We start from the raw sequence: 17,840 nt of genomic DNA on the forward strand, positions 1-17,840 counted from the left end.
ACCAAGGGCAGCAGTCTCAGGTTCCTTCACCCCATCTGCTAATGCCCACCTGCACGAAGGGCCTTTGATTCCTCCTCCTGAATCTTTCCATCCCCAACCCCACTGTGTTCGTTCTTCTAAAAGCCTGTAAACAGGCATGCCACCTAAAATGTAACTGGTTCCCAATATTGTCTCAACATTTTCCCCCAGAATATCCCTCCTGTGGGGTAATCTCACCACATTTTTAGGGATAACTGATACATACTGGGATATCTGAATGGGCTGTTGGCAGCTGCTATATGTTCTGATTGGTTAGTGGCTATGTCATGTAGTTTCCAAATATTCATAATATTCTCAACCTTCCTAATACTGTGATGCTTTAATACAGTCCCTTATGTGTGCTGACTCCCCAACCATAAAATTATTATCATAAGTATAATTTTGCTACTGTTCTGAATCCTAGTGGAAGTATGTGTGTTTCCAGTGGTCTTAGCCTACCCCTGTAAAATGGTGGTTCAACGTACAAATGCATCATGATCCACAGGTTACAATGGCTGCTCTTCCCTTATTTTGTTTTGTTTGGTTTTTCGAGACAGGGTTTCTCTGTAGCTTTGGAGCCTGACCTGGAACTCACTCTTGTAGACCAGGCTGGCCTCAAACTGACAGAGATCCACCTGTCTCTGTCTCCCAAGTATTGGGATTAAAGGTGTGCGTCACTACCACCTGGCTGAGAATGCCTGCTCTTGATGCTGTCCCTTGCTTATGATTTAAGAAGTGTCCAAGCCAACACATTAGGCTAACCCAGCCTCTCTTTCCCTAAAGTGGGGCTTTTAACGAAGCCTACAGGCCCCACAGGTCCAGTGTTTTTGGACTATAAATTTGTTATATACCCCTAATTATAATTTAATTTTCTTGCAATTATACAGACAGTCAGCTATCGTATTACTAAAATACATATAATCAAACCATAGTAAACTTACTGTAGATGACTAAAAACTGAATTACACTTATTTCTACAAATTCACAGGAATAACTCTATTACTAGATACTTAATTTTAATTAATTTTCAAAAATGTGTGCCTGTGTCTCTGTGTGTCTGTTTGTATGTGCATGTGTGTGTGAGTGTGTGCCTGATCTATGCCTGTGTGTGTATGTGTATGTACATGTGGGTGGAGGTGCCCACAGACGTCTGAGGGATCAGATCCCCCTGGACCTGGAGATACAGTGGTTCTAAGTGGCCTGGTGCAGATGTATAAACTGAACTTGGGGCCTCTGCAAGAGCAGCACTCACTGCTACCCAATGGGCTGTCTCGCTAGCACCTATTATTAATCCCTTCCTCTTCTATGTGCTGATGAAGATGCACATGGTACTATATCACAAATTAAATTGTAATGCATTCTTCATAACTGTATTTCAATAAATCTATATTTTACAACAGCTTCCTGATGGACCTGTCTTTCCACAAACTACCTAGCACACATGCAGTGACGGTTCAGCAGAGACTACGAACTGTGCTGGACCCTCAGATGGAAACCACAGTTCCTTCCAGCAGGAAGGCTCATGTACACCTGTGTGACAATTGTGACATTCCAACTCCTACAGGAGCCATGAGGGCCACGGGAGCACTGCAGCTGGGGAAACGTCCTGGAGATGGCAGTGGGAGCCAAGTTTAAGGAAAGTGGGACTTAGCCAGGTGAGGAGACAAGGTGACCTCTGACGTCACTGTCATGCTACACTTTTTAGGAAAGAGCTATGATGCTGTATTTTCATCTGGAAAGAGAAGCAATTGCCTACGACAGGGAATGTGAATCAATACAGCTGTCCAACACTGGGCATAAATTCTCCAGATCGTCCAAGGAAATAGTTGCCCTAGACATTTCAGAGTTAATTGTTCACTTTCCCTAAACATATTAAAGCACCTCTTTGTGTGAACAAGGAAAGCAATGGCACAGAACCTGACTGTGACTTCAAAGCTGAAGCCTACTTCTCAGGGTAGAAGAAGGGCCCAGGAAGCTGTTGGTACGGTGTGGTAGACTAATTTTACACTAGTTTTGCGTGGCCTCTTGGCTAGATGGTACACAAATACTCTTTATGTAATGGTTTTGAGTGGAATAACTGAGACAAAGGGAAAGGTTTTTGCATCTAAGATGACTCAGAAACTTCAAGCTGGGCAGTGTGAACAGGCACAGAGGTTCTGAGTACCTCTTCTCGGTGGAAACGGGGAGCGGGCATCCTTGAACACACACCTAAGGCAGAGGCATTTGCAGTCTCAGGAACTGGGCTCTCAGCTTTGACTAAAACATCAGTTCTCAACCTGTGGGTTGTGGCACCTTTGGAGGTCAAAGGACCCTTTCACAGAGGTCACCTAAGACCACTGGAAAACACAGATATTTACATTACAATTCATAACAGTGGTAAAATACAGTTATGAAGTAGCAATAAAAAGAATTTTATGGTTGGGGGGTTGCCACATAATGTATTATGGGGTAACATAATTAGGGAGGTTAGGAACCACTGGAATAAAAGATCTCTGGACGAGGGGAGGCAATGCCCACCTTCCTAGGACTGTGTGCCTTAACTTCCCTTCTTTTCTTAAGCTGACAGGGACATATTGTTTTAAGTCACTTTATTAAAATTAAGTTGCAGCATGTTTCCTCCCTTTTTCCCTATGTAACACGAAGTGCCCATACATTTCCTGTCTCTGTATTCGCTTAGGCGCTTAGGAACGCTGAGGAACCGGGACGACCCTATCTGAGGGGAGAGCTGCTCTCTGGCTGGTGGAAGGTTTCTCAGTGAACTGACTGAGACAGGAATGGAGCTGCGCACCAGCAGGAAGAACAACACTGGACACGCCTTAAATTCTCCCCTGCACTTGATGTTGTCGTCTTAGAAACACAATTATTCCCTGGAGTTGGCGAGCTCCATCCTGAGCCTGTGCTGATATTAACCTTGAAATGTTGACTGTCTAGCAGGCTCTCCGGGTTTCTCTCGAGAAAGTGTCAGGAAACTTCCAGCCCTGCCACAGCTGCCCCAAGCAGACCTCTACCTGGGAACGATTGCCCGTGCATGGGGTTTAACTCAGCACAGGAGTGAGTTAGCGCCTTCTCTGACTGTTCCTGACCACAGCACACAAACAGGATGCAGAAGGAGTAGTATTGTACAGAAGCTGGCTTCCCCAGAGGGGAGGACCGCCTCTAACAGGTCAGTTCCGTCATCCCCAAGTGTGAATGTTGGAAGCACGTGTCTGCCAGTCTTACTATAAAGCAGGACTTGAACTGTTTTTACAGACGTCCAAGCTGGAGAAGCAAAATGCATCTTGAAAACAGACTTGCTTATAACTTAACTACAATAAAAATGAAATGCTGTTTTCTGGTCTTTTCATACCCTCAGTGCTGGAGTATTTCAGAGCCCTGGACAGTAGCTGGTCCTCCTTGCCCAACCTGCTCCAGTCAGCGAGTAACAGCTGCCTCTTGGTACAAATGTCTGTCTCTAGACAACTGCTGCTTAGGAAACATGATGGCCACTGATGTGCTGATGATATGATGACGTAACCATAGCGACATAAACCAAACAGATCCTGGCATTTCCAGGTAAATATGTTGAACACAATGAAATCTTTTCTAAGCAATGTATGTAACGCTTGCTTCCTGAAAACTGCCTCGGGGAGGGGTTGCAGAACTGAAAATCAACACTGTGAATGAGCTGCAGTCTGGTGTCTCACAGTGTGAAAAGAGATTCTCAATGCTGTAAGTATTTCTGCCCATCACCTGATAGCCTGTGGCCCCGAAATGGTTACCTTAGGTAAAAGTTCCTTAATGGCTTCATCATCTCTCTTTCTCACTTGTATCATTTCTTGGCTACCGAGGTAGGCAGCATTCGCTTCATTGGAAACAAACAAAGAAAGAAAGAAACAGTTAAACATATAGACTATGCAGAAGAAACACAAACGTCAAATGAATTTTATCAAATTGATATGATTCCATTTTCTAGAGGCCATGCGCTATTTGACACCAGACACTGTGGGTCTAAAAGATGTGCATGAGCTCTCTGGCAGGCTCGCAAAGCTGAGGTGTATTTTCAGAGCACTGTGTCGCCAAGGTTCAGCTAACCCCGGGAGGAGTAGCCCACCCTTAAGTAAATTGTTTTTTAAAAAAGTCTTTAAAGAGACAGAGTACAGACAGTCATAGATTAAAAAGAATAAAAGAAATAAGCCACGTAAAGATGGACTATATGCAGAGAGTCTGGATTATGAATATTATTCTGTTTTCTTTGAATTTTTTGACTGTGAAGTGTTGATGAATGGCAGGCTGGGTTCCGCCACCCCAGCTCCCAGCCGCCCGCACAGCTAGCTTTATACCCAAAATAATTACACAGAAACTGTATTCTTTTAAACACTGCCTGGCCCATTAGTTCCAGCCTCTTATTGGCTAGCTCTCACATATTGATCTAACCCATTTCTAATATTCTGTGTAGCACCACGAGCTGGCTTACCAAAAAAGATCTTACCCTGCGTCTGTCTGGAGTGGGAGAATCATGGCAACTTCCTGACTCAGCTTCTCTCTCCCAGCATTCTGTTCTGTTTACTCCGCCTATCTAAATTCTATCCTATCAGAGGGCCAAACAGTTTCTTTATTAATTAACCAGTGAAAGCAACAGATAGAAAGATGACCCTCCTCCATCAGTGAAGGAGCTTAAGTACAGAGAGACATTTCATTGTATGGGCTGTATATTATAAAAATATCTTGACATCAAAGTTTGAGTCGATGCATATGTTGCTTTGGAAAAGATGTTCTTCTTTTGTCTCCACAGAGGATAAAAACCTGCGGATTTCTACTACATAAAAGAGTCTGTCATTCTTCAAAATACAGAAGAAAGTGACTGACAAACTGCCAATATAGGTGGAACTGTCTTCAAAATGTCCTGCTTTGTGAAAAAGTATGCTGGATACTATTGGCCAGTAGGCTGAAGATGGAGGCCCCAACGATACAGAAAAACTGTGGGTGACTGTCCAGGTAGCGAGACGTCTCTGTCAGTTCTAGAGTTTTAGAAGTTGCTTACAATATACTTTCTGTTTACTTAGGTAATATCATATCCTTCTGGAGCCTTTGATCGAGTTGAAGAATTTATAGCTATAGTTTTCCTTAGTTATGATAAAAGATAAAGCAGATATAAATATTGTAAGTGTAATTCTTGTTTGATACCTGTTTTGTTATATGTACTTTTATTACGTTAAAGTTAAAACCTTCCTTTTTATTTAAACAAAAAAGGGGAGGTGATGTGGGAATCCCCTCTGTGTGCTGTGATTACCATTAATGAATAAAGAAACTGCTTTGGACCTATAGCAAGGCAGAACTTAGGTTAGGCTGAGAAAACTGAACTGAATGCTGAGAGAACGCAGGCAGAGTTAGGGAGTCGCCATGGAGCCACCGCCAGAGTCAGACATGTCGAAACTTTAGCCAGTAAACCACAGCCATGTGGCAATACACAAATTAATAGAAATGGGTTAAATTAATATGTAAGAGTGAGCCAATAAGAAGTTAGAGCTAATGGGTCATACAGTAATTTAATTAATTCAGTTTCTGTGTGATTATTTTTGGTCTAAGCTAGCTGGGTGGCCGGGAACCAATAAGCACCTCCCTTTTACAACACACCCTGGCCAGTAAGGCCCCAAGATACCAGGGCACCCTGGGGAATAAGAGCAGGACCCACAGCCTTCAGGCAGTGAGAAGGGCTCCACTGTGTTCATCCCTGCATGGCAGCTGGGAAACTTCAAACAACAAAAGAGATAATTGTAAAATTCACTTCATTGATTTCTCTTTTCTCAGAATCCCTACTTTTCACTTCAACATCCGCTGTCTTGAAAACTTTTGCTTTTACATTTTATTTGTTTTCTCAGTTATTTTGGGCAAGAGGGCAAATGAAGTCCTTTTTATTCATCTCAGAAGTGGAGGAGCTATGTGAAGTTATTGCCATTTGAAATAAAAGTCCACTTGAGATTTTCCCAATCGAGATATTTGGAAATAAGCAATTTATTTGGTTGCTACTTTTACAGTTGGGAAGTCTTCATTAAGAGATGACACTTCATGTCTCTGGAAACATCTGGAGACGGACGCATCTCAGCATCACGAGGAAGACTTTGTGGTTCCGTATTACAAATTAAATTCAGAGATTATTTTTACCAACACTGGCTAATGTTTGGGTATTTCTAGCCTACAAGAATTTATTATAACAATACTGAATACGAGGTGCTGAGTCACACATTTAATGCTACAGAGCAGCAGAGGTCAAGTCACACGTGTGAACTTGGGAGGCTCCTCCATGGCTGCCGTGTGTTGGTCAGGCCTTCTCACAGCCACACGAGGCTTCATCAGTCATCACACATTCCCAGGTGGCCTTTCTGCTGTCCCCACGGGCTGGACTGTTATCAAGACGGGGGTATCAGATCAAAGCTCCTATTCCCAGTAATCAATACTTTGTAGGCCAGTGGCAGAGACTCCAGTGGTAATGATTTTCCTATGTAAGCCAAACCACCAAAGGCCCAAATTTCAGCTATTTACTGGCTCAAAAAACCCAACAGATCCTACCCTCCCTCCACTTGAAATCACCCCAGAGCTAGATACCAGACAAGAGACCACCTAGCAACTTCAGAAAATTTAACAGCCAATCCTAGGTCTCCTCACCCAGGTGCTCAACCTGCCTCATCCCATCCTTCCTAGGAATCTATAACATAGGCTGTGGGTCCTCTGTCCCTTCTGCCTCCTGACCTAATAAATAGGGTGCTTCCTTGTGGAGACCTGTGGTGTGGCATATCCCCCACTACTGCGAGTTGTAAGCAATAACCTCTCCTTTGAAAGGCAGTTGATTGCAAGTCTATCATAGCTGATGGAAACAGTTCTAACTGCGTTCTGCATCAGGGAGACAGGGCATCTGGGAGGGTGAATGCAGTGGCTTAGGTGGAACAGAGCAGAGGAGAGGAGAGGAGAGGAGAGGAGAGGAGAGGAGAGGAGAGGAGAGGAGAGGAGAGGAGAGGAGAGGAGAGGAGAGGAGAGGAGAGGAGAGGAGAGGAGAGAGCTACAGTAGCTGGAAGTTCCAGAGATCTACAAAGGGTATTCTTGAGATGTAACTCAGTACTGACCAGCATAGTCATGTGACAAATAGAATTTAGGGAAAGAAACTTCAGAAGGGACTGCCCGGGGTGGCAGCACTGAAATGATTGGATATTTTTGTGTATGACATTTCAGAGCCTATAAAAACAAAACTGTGAGGACACTGCAGGGCACCCCTATCTAGACAGGGCAGGATTTATAATCTACCCCTTGGACTAGCAAACTTCCTCCACGTGTTTCCATAAGATTTCTCCTGCAGCACAGACATTACATAATGCACAAACACTGCAAGGCAACCTGCAAGTTCACCCAGCAAGTTAAAGGTCATCCTCTGAAGGGCAACTGGACACAGAGCAGGTCCCCAGCGGGAGGACATAGCTGGACCTCAAGCAGTACTGGGAATGATTTCTGACCTGAACTTTTGCTAAGTCTCCTTAACCACACCCCTGATGCGGCCCCTATGAACACTGGTTACCTTTCTCCAGGGCATGAGATGTTTTGGGGTCTACTAACTATTCTCAGCCTGAGGCCATGTCTTAAGAGCATTGTCCTTTCAGGAAGTCACCAAAGGCATGACCAGGTGGCTGGACTGGGGTAGCTTCTGTGATGATTATGGAAAGAGGAGGCAGTGGGTACTGGAGAGCCAGTGGAGGAGGGGATGTGGTGGTCGGGATGTCTGACACTTGGTTAATGAGCAGCTCAGGGTTTCTAGGTTCAACTAAACATCCAGGCAGCAGAGCCGGGGACTAAAAAGGATAAGAAGTAGTCCTTGCTTCCTTTCCCTGTAACCAAAGTTACACTGACCGGAAAAGCTGAGACCACCGAAGTACTGACTACCTGGATATTGTTAGTCCAGACCCAGAGCCAAGGAGCAGAAGACCAGATGAAGCGGCACGCCAGCAGCAAGCCGGCAGTGTGCACAATACGTCTGTTTGTGAGTCAGTCATTTGAAGCGAAGATGAACTTCCTTCTGGTGTTTAGGATCTATTTTGAAGACGGTGATTTGACTATGGTTGGGGAGAAAGCTGACACAATGCGGCTGGAAGGCGCTGGTTGGCCTTGTCTAGAGCGGGAGTGTGCACTGTGGTTGAGTTCCAGCAGAGGCTGCTGGAGCACGTGGCTGGGGGGGTGGGGGGCAGGGCCTTCTTCCTCACCAGTGACTTCAGGGGTGTTTCTCTAGGAAGAAGTTTGTGACTCTTGTGTAGAAAAGGCTAGAAATATCTTACATAAGCACTTGCTTAACAAAAATCAAGTGATTGTATATGTATTATATATTCACTTGATATAAAACTGTCATTTAATTATTGTATCTAGAATTTATATACATAACTGAAAGATAAAAATTTTTTACGTTCCACATCCTGATCTGAGGCCTGCTTCTGGTCACCAGTCAGCACAGTGCACAGGCATATGTGCAGGCAAAACACCCATACATATAAAAATAAATAAAATTTAAGTCGTTTATAAATACTAATAAGTCATTATTGTCCAAAAGTACAGAATAAGAAAACTAATCACTGATATATCTGAAAGTATAGACAGCGGAGATTCCAGTACTAAACTATGTTAGCATGGTGGTGTTTTCTCTGTCATAATTTAAACTCTTCTAAATTGATGGAAAAGATGAGCATCAATATGTAACCCATCCCCTCACCAGGCCGTTACTGCAGACAGTGAGCTGCAGGCCATCTCTGGATTCCCAAGGACTGCACACAAGCTATGTCCTGTACGTGGCTCATCTCCCCACGCTGTAGCCACAGTGTGAACCAGGAGCCGAAGGGAACATTAAAGCTCCACGAGATTTTTATATCCAGTTATCATGAACTCCCTTCGCGCAATCTCAAGTTCTAGTGTCAGATTAAGTGTGGGGTAGAAAAGGTCAAACAGAAAACTGCCCGTTGCTCACGACCTGGCCAAGACAAGTCTGCACACACTTCCTTACACGACAGCAGCCACGCACCTTGAAAAGCATGCTTACCCAGGCAGAATGGTTGAAGAAGGTTCTCCAAAGGAATTTCACAGGTGAAGTTCAGTCTTTCAAGGGCTTTTCTGATTAGGAAGGACTTTATTATCTCTGGACATGGTTTAAGTACTAAGTAGCCGGTAGCATAGAGCGCATATCGAAACCAGCACAGAAGAGGGGTGGCAATTCTGCCGTTGGGCGTCTCGGCCATCCGCTCAATAGTGGGAAACAGCAGAAAGGAGTGGATGACCTACAAGAAAGAGACACATTTGCATGAGAAGTTTTCTTACAGAATAGCCCATGCTTGCCTGTATTTCCTAGAGTCTCCTGACAGTCACCAGGCCTAGAACACCACTGGAGACGTGGTCAGATCAAACTAAAGCTGACTGTATTCTTACCCCCATGCTAGTCTATAGGGGACCTAAGTGCATTCCTGGGGCACTGGGGCCAACTACGGGAAGGAGGAAGAGTGACAGACACATCCTGTATCAGGATGGAAATTCACCATTCATTGAAGGATTACTGGGAGGAGGAACCAATGGTCTGACCTGACTTGGTGGGAGCAGGGCCACACAAAAGGCTCCACTGCTATGACCATTTCTTTACTGATTAGACTTGGAGACAGTTCTTTTTTCAGCATGGGTTTCTCTTAACTTCAATTTTAACTTTATCTTAAGGATAAAAGCATCAAACTGGCTCAGTCAGGAAAACACAGATAGATCCAAATGCTTCTGCTGATGAAAATGAATATAAGTCCAACCACTGGTTATTACTGAACTGTGTGAAAATGACTTCTATAGGAGATCAGAAAAGCCAAAAGAGTTATGCACAATCTATTAACAGAAATATACATGGGCACCTCAGTAATAGTAAAAGATCATAGAACAGGAAAATAAGAACAGAGGCTATCGATTAAGTTTCCTAACCTTTTCTTTACATGTATGGGTGTTTTGCTTGCATGTATGTCTGGGTACCATGTGTACACAGAAGCAAGAAGAGGGCATTGAATCCCCCTGCGGCTTGAATTCCAGACAGTTGTGAGCCATGATGTAGGTGCTAGGGATAAAACGCAGGTTTTCTTAAAGAACAAACATTGCTCTTTACCATTGAACAATCTCAGCAGCTACACCTTAATTTATAATTACATTAGAAAAACAATTTAAAGTGTGTATGCACACACACGCGTGCACCAGGGTGCACATTTGGAATATAGAAATAATTTGTGGGAGTCAATTTTCTGCTTCCACTATGAACTTGGCACCAGTCCTGTTCCTTAAAAAAAAAAAAAAACATTTTAAGTTAAACAGAACACACGTACAGTGAGGCATGTCAGATATAAATGTGCAACCCAGCAAATCACTGTATAGCAAACAGCAAGGCAGCAGAAAATAAAATGAGCACAGCCTGCCTTGAATCTGCAGACACAGGGTTTCCTCCTGGTCACCACCCATCACCTCATATGGGCAGTTCTTTTCTGTTTCACATCCGCGCCCACCGTCCCTTCACAATGAAGAGTCTCTTGGTTAATGAATTTTACGTACTAGCACACTTTACGGTTTTACTTCTTTTATTCAACCTCATGTTTATAAACGTCATCTTTGTTTACCTTATCTTTGCTAATATTCTACTATATGAATATGCAAACTTTATTCATTTCACTGACAGAATTTCAGTTATTTTCAATCTTTATTCAGATCTTAGTTTCTGCTCCAGTGCTTTCGGTGTGAAGAACCTAACGCAGTTCTTGCAAATGGTGGAAGTGACCACAACTCTCCTCAGTTGTTCTTGTCCACGGGGTTGTTACTTTCCCTCAACCTCTGAAGGATTACCACACAGGGTAGAGAGTCCAGATGGTGGTTTTCTTTTTTCTTTCGTTTCTCCTTCTCCACACTAAATATCTCACGCCTTCTCTCTTCCTGTCTGTGAAGGTTCTGAGGTGGAAATGATTCTAGCTTTTGTTTCTCGACAAGTAATGTGTTTGTTTTTTCTCCTTGTCTCAGAATTTCATTATTTTTTTTGACTTTCTGTAGTTTGGAAATGCATGCCGACTTGTAGCATGTTTTTGGGAGGTGTTAATCCAGTGTGGTGTCTACTGAGGTCCCTGTGTCTCTCGTGTGGTGTCTGACATGAATTTAGTTGCTATCTTTAACAGTTATTTTCTGTTTCTTTCCCTGCTGTATTCTGGTTCTTTTGTGGAGTCCTGCACTCTTCCCATACTGTTTTGTTTCTCTTTGCTTTTTGTTCTCTTTGCTTTTTGACTTTCGAGGTTTCTATTGAGATATCTTCAAGCTCAGAAATTCTTTACTTACCGTATTCAAGTTATTCACACACCTAACAAAAGCCATCTTCATTTCTGTTACTAGTTTTGATGTGCAGCATCCCCACACCTCTTAGGAGTCCCATATCTGTTCATGTTGCCCATTTGTTCTATTAGAACTTTTAATTTGTTCATCACAGCTGCTCAGATTCCTGGCCGTCTCATCTCCACATCCCTACATATGGGTCTGCAGCTCACTCCACTGGTCAAGTTGTGCCTTCTGCTACTTAGCATTTCCTGTAATGTTTTTCCTGCCAGCTAGACACAATGTGCCGGGGAAATCAGCTGCTGCCAGTGTGGCGCTGGTCACACCGTGCTCTTGTGTCGTTCACAGCAGATCTGTCTCTGCTTTCTGCCAGACGTGCATAGGGATAATTCTACAATGTCCACAACAAGAGCCTGGTTGAGCTCTTAGGAGACAAATCTCAAAATTCTACAGTTCTCACATGTCTGGGACCTCCTGGAAGCTGTAAACTTCAGAGCTCTCTACTCCGAGCCCTCAGTAACTAGCCAGCCACTCGTGGCTTCTCCATCCCGGACATCTGACTCCCACAAGGTTTCAGTGTGTGACTCTCCACTCTGATAAGCGTCACCCCTTATATGTCCCCATCTCTCACACTGGTCTTTGGCGGCCATCAAGCCTGCTTGGCTTTACAGGGACCTGGGCATCTGAACTTGGTCCTCATGCATACAATGCCAGTGCTCCGCCTGCTGAGTCCTCTCCCCAGACCACTTGCTTTTTAAAGAGCTGTTGTGTGAACTTTTTCCTGAAGAAACAGGAATCAACATCTGCTCACCCACATAGGGCACCCATCCCAGAAACAAAGAAATGATTCCATCAGGGAGTTTACCAGGAGTTACTCTCAGAACTGTCAGCAACTTATGGGCTGCTACACTGTTAGGACAAACTGTCTTCCCAGCAACTGTTCATTGTTAAACCTTCGCAAGGGGCTGGGGCTTTGTGTGTCCCTCCCCTGCACTGTGATGGAGAGTTAATGAGCTCAATTCTGTACACGTCTCCTTCCAGTAACCACAGCTGCATCCGGTGCAATTGGACAATGGCCACATCATGTCCAGAGGACAGTGTGCCACAACAATCATTATCCTGACATATCAGGATATTATGGACATATCAGGACATATTAGTGATACAACTTTGTGGCTTTGATCTGTATGTCCCTGGTGAGCAGGGATGTTGAACACATTTTCAGATATGTACTGCCAATGGTGTTTCTCTATTCAAGACAAATCGAATCAAGTTTTTCGTCATTTCTAAAGTGGGATTGGTCTTCTTTTTTTAAAAAAATGTATTTTGTATTTATTTTTTTATTGTTAATGGAGGAGCACGCACACACAGAGTACACCTACGTAGATTACAACAAGTGGGAAGGAGTTGGTTCTCCCCTTACACCACATGGGACTCAGGGATCCACCTCAGGTGGTCAGGGTGAGGGCCCCTTACCCAAAGAGCCATGGGCTCACCTGGTAATTCTTTCCAGTTACTGTTCTTTCTGGTTTTTGGTTTTTTTTTTAAGAAATTGTTTTCTAACACCGAATCAAGAATGTGTTTTTTTCCTTCAAAATGTTTCTTTATAATAACTGGATGAACTGGCCCTTATCTTCTCTACAATGTAGGCCCAAGAATGTGGCTGCATTACATCAGTTATGGGTCTGTTCTCTGACTTCAGATATCTGTGAATGTTTGACCATTTCCTATGTATTTTATATTTCTTTCTGAGTGAAATTAACACACTTTCTTTGAGGGTGGGTTTCTATCTCCGTCTGAGGTCTGCAGTTCCTTTCTCTTGGTCACTGTTTGATGACATTGCCCAAACGCTAGATTTGGTCAGATGTCCCCTGGAATTCTCCCTTTGTGTCTCTCACTAACGCAGAACATGGATTTAAAGTGAAAACTGAGAAGGGATTTTTTTTTGAGTCATATCTTGTTTTTTCCTGGTCCCATCTGTCAGCTAACTATTCAGCTATTTCCTGTAGACGTTTTCTTCCACAACAATACTTGAGATATTTTGTTTCCCTTTTGCTCACAATAATTTGAGTTTCTCTGGTTTTCCTCCTCAGCCCAATAAGAACATATGATTCCAGGAGTTCCTGTATGGCCAAGATGATGAGTGAAAAGGTTTGGGGTGAGGGGAGAGAGCTTTTCAGACGTCTGGAAATGCTGCTTCGGTAGCAATGCATCGCCAATGCTGCCAACACACTTCTTAAACAAGGCACAGCGTTTCAGCCACAATATGAAGTGAGATCTGAAACGCACACAGAAAGTACATCCTGTCATAGTCCCATGCTGTAATGTAGGTATCTGTCGTGTTACTTCAACACCAAGCAGCATGCTTTAGGAGTCTGAGGGGTAAAACTGATGAAAAACCTTTCAGGAATCGGAGAGGTGTTCTATTAACCAATGACTTTCCACTGCCCAACTCAGAGTTCTGTCTTTTAGGGAATTCTGATGTCACAAGTCCTTTCATTCCTCAAAGTGACAGAGATGCTGTGTTAGATTTAAAGAGACGGAACAAATTGCAAATGGGTGGGTTTGTGCAAAGAAGTCCCTTGTATTGAGATAGGAAGGGCTGCTTCTGTGTCCTGTTGAGGTTTCCCAGGTGGAGCGTGCTCTCCCCACCCCATTATTGCAGGAAGAGCTCCCCTCCGGGCCAAGGGGCAGGCTGCCTGGCAGCAGCTGAGGGAGCCACACAAAGATGTAGAAACTGAAGTCTCAGTGTTGCTAGTCCTGGGCGACACTCTGGTCAGGGAGCCAGGCTGGCCACAGTTATGAGCACACAGGCTCCTCTCGGACAGGCACTGCTCTGCCGTAACACTGGGGTAGACTTCTGTGTGCTGGTAAGAAGACAGGTCTGTCACTTTCTTTTCCCAATTGTGTCTACATTCATTTGTATATAAAGACTTCCCTGAGTTTCAGAGCATGGCCCTTCGACACGATCAAGAAGGTTAGTAAAATAATACAATTATTTATGCTCTGAATATTCAGCAGATCTCATCACTGAAGCTATCTGGGTCTGGGTTTTCATTTTCCAAAAACACATGGGCTATTGATTTATTCAATTTATGTAATAGTTCAAGCTTATCCAGGATATTTCATCTTGAATTTGCTGTCATATATCCTGCCCCCCACAACCAGGCTTGAGTCCACTTCATTTAAATCTCCAAATTCACTTGCAGAACGTTATTTATAGCATCCTGTTATTATATTTCCATCTCTGTCCTAGTAATGATGTCACTACTAACATCTTATGCTGCCTGTGGTGCCTGAAAGAACAAACTCTAACTATAAAGCAATTCCCTCCAATTTTAGTTCTTGTTCTCTCTTGGGCTTATTCTGTATAGCATTACACAGCTAACATAGCTTTCTCTTGGCAAGAGTTACAAGATAAGACTTTTCCTATTCTTTTATTTTCACATTTCTATATAGGTTATGATTGGAATTTTCCTCTATTCATTCTCATAATTTAGTTAGGATACATTTTCTTCTAGAGTTACTTCTAATATTTTAGGTATGAACCCAAGGTACACAAATCCCCGCTCCCAGCTCCCCTGTTAGCTTCCTCCATATTTCTTTATCTTTCTTATCACATTAAATAGATAACAATATAGGATATGGAAATCTCTATATGCAAAGGTCACACTCGAAAATTGGAAACCAAAGACTACACAATCATGCCAAAAATGCGGAAAAACCATCTGACAATAATATAACATCCTCTCGTGCCATAATTTCATGACAAATAAGGTGTGGAAGGAACACACCACACAGCAGTGGCCATAGACTGTATCCCAGGTGCTAACATCATATCCATGATAGGGGGTTCAAAGCCTTCCCCATAAGGAACAAGACAACCGTAGATTCTTACTAAAACAAGTAGGTTCAAGAAATAGAAGGTATATAAATCAGAAATATGGAGTTATACTACCGTGGACAGTAAGAGGAAAATGGAAAATGACACACTGAAAATCTGTTTGAACTAAAAAATTAGTTCAGTAATGTTGCAGGATGAGAAAATCAACACTTGAAGAAGATTGGTAATGTTTCTGTAGGCCAGCCACAAACTTCTCCCTAAAAAATATCAGGAAAACAATTCCACTTTTTAATCAATAGGGCTGGAGACATGGCTCGGCAGTTTGAACCAGGTACTGTTCCTCCAGAGGACCCAAGTTCAGGCCCCAGCACCCATGCATGTCGGGTGGCTTACAGCCAACATCAATACCACCCTCAAGAGATCTGACACTCTCTCCTGGCCACTGCTGGTACTGCAATGATGTGTAACTCCTCCACTCGCCCATCACATACACAAAATTAAAAATAAAAATCTTAAAAAGAATCAATTTAACCAAAAGCCCATATACTCAGAAGTATAAAATGCTGAAAAAACTGAGACAGCAATAAAGAAAACCTCTCCACTGTCCATCGATCAGAAGACTACTATGCATATGTCCACACTACCTAGGGCAATCTACAGACGCCATGCATTTTCCACCAAAGTTACAAAGGAGTTTTTCACATTAAAAAGCCAAACTCTGTACAGAGCAACAGAAGACACCAAATATTCAAACAACTCTTTAAGAAAAAGAGCAAAGCTGTTGCATCACATCAACTGACCTCAAAACACACTACAAAGCTATACTCATCTAAACAGGATGGTAACAGCATAGAAGGCATTAGGCCAATTACACAAAGCATAACCAGTGTACAATATATACTTGTATGAAAACATCCTTATGCAAGACAACATCATGTACAATGAACAATGAAAATTAAAAAAAAAACAAGGAGCCCTCCACATACTTGATTTTTAAAAGACAGATGTCAGAAATACACACTGTGAAAAGGACATACTCGTAGTGACCAGAATAGGGACAACTGGTAACCCATATGCAGAGCAATGAAATTAAATACTCATCCCACTGGAATTTTTTTTAAAAAAGCATTAAAGGTTTAACTGTAAGACCTAAAAGCACAAAACTATTAGAAGGAAAAGTGAGAGAAAAATCTCCACGAAGTTGGTCTGAACAAGGTTTTATTAGATACAATTCCAAAAGTGTATGCAACAGAAACAAATATCAAATTGGATTACATTCAATTAAAGAGCTCTGTGCAGGAAGGGGAACAAGCTGTAAGTGGAGAGACATCTACAGAACAGGAGAAGATGTTTACAAACCATGCTTCTAACAAGAGGAAAATATCCAAAGCAGATGAGGAATTCATCAATAACCAGAAAACAAGTAACTTGATTTAAAAATGAGAAAGGGGGGCAAGAGAGAGGGTTTGGCAGTGAAAAAATACTGGCTGCTTTCACAGCGGACCAGAGTTTAAATCCCAGCCCCACATCAGGTGGCTTACAACTCCTTGGAATTGCAGTTCCAGAGGATCTGATGTCCTCCTCTGACCTCAGCAGGCACCTGCCCTCACATGCACATAGCCACACAGGCTCATATGCAGATAATTATAAATAAAATAAATGTTAAAATAATAAGCACGCAGAGGACCTCCTTCCTGCATTCACACCATTGCTCTTTCTTTAGGAGAGCAAAACCAAACCACATGCTACTTCATTCTGAACACAGGGAAACACATAAGTGACAACACACATCACAAACGTTTCAAATGGTGACATTGGAAATAAATACTTTTAGCCTTCCTGGTAAGCCTACAGCAAATCAGTGCAAACAATAAATGAAAACCATCGTTTTTCAAAACATCTGATAATTGAGTCCTGTTTAGAAACCCACTGTTTTAGTTCCAAGTTCATTCATTAACTTCAAAATCAGACACCTATGTTTACTACGATGTCCTCGGAGATTTAGAGACTAGAAATGGGTAATTCAGTTACTACCAAACTTTGAAAGTTCACACAGATTCCACAGGAGTTGTGAAATCCTCATGACTTAGGTAACTCTGGGCTGACCAAATCAGCTCCCCAAAACAGGAAGCAATCCATTATTTTTACACATGATCCTTTACTGTGACCCATGTTAAACAAAACTGCATGCAAGAAGAACTAAACGCAACCACAGGTTATATTTGGTTGATCTATATCGAAACACATTGAGTATTAAAGTACGCTCTGAAATCCTGGGAATGGACCAAAACAATAGGAAGTTTTCACATCTGCTCTGAATGCCTCATTGCCTCGCAAAAACACAAGAGCAGAGACGGTCACAACCAGTGCGCAGTAGATAGGACAGAAAGTCACAACCAGTGCGCAGTAGATGGGACAGGAAGTCACAACCAGTACACAGTACATGGGACAGGCAGTCACTACCAGTGCTCAGAGATGGAACAGGCAGTCACAACCAGTGCGCAGTAGATGGGACAGGAAGTCACAACCAGTGCGCAGTAGATGGGACAGGATGTCACAACCAGTACACAGTACATGGGACAGGCAGTCACTACCAGTGCTCAGAGATGGAACAGGCAGTCACAACCAGTGCGCAGTAGATGGG

The 17,840-nt window shown here is 42.9% G+C and overlaps 1 protein-coding gene across 3 annotated transcripts in view; it reads right to left on the minus strand.

The window, feature by feature from the left end:
• Positions 1–17,840, minus strand: part of Ldah (lipid droplet associated hydrolase) — a 67,689-nt gene that overhangs the window by 3,140 nt on the left and 46,709 nt on the right. For all 3 annotated transcript variants that reach the window (XM_075983976.1, XM_075983974.1, XM_075983975.1), the window contains 2 exons: positions 9,065–9,299; positions 3,777–3,859 (listed from right to left, as the gene is read on the minus strand). In XM_075983976.1, the coding sequence (XP_075840091.1) occupies positions 3,777–3,859; positions 9,065–9,299 (318 nt within the window). The remainder of the gene's footprint in view (positions 1–3,776; positions 3,860–9,064; positions 9,300–17,840) is intronic.

Source organism: Microtus pennsylvanicus, chromosome 8, assembly GCF_037038515.1.
Source record: "Microtus pennsylvanicus isolate mMicPen1 chromosome 8, mMicPen1.hap1, whole genome shotgun sequence".
Lineage (NCBI taxonomy): Eukaryota > Metazoa > Chordata > Mammalia > Rodentia > Cricetidae > Microtus > Microtus pennsylvanicus.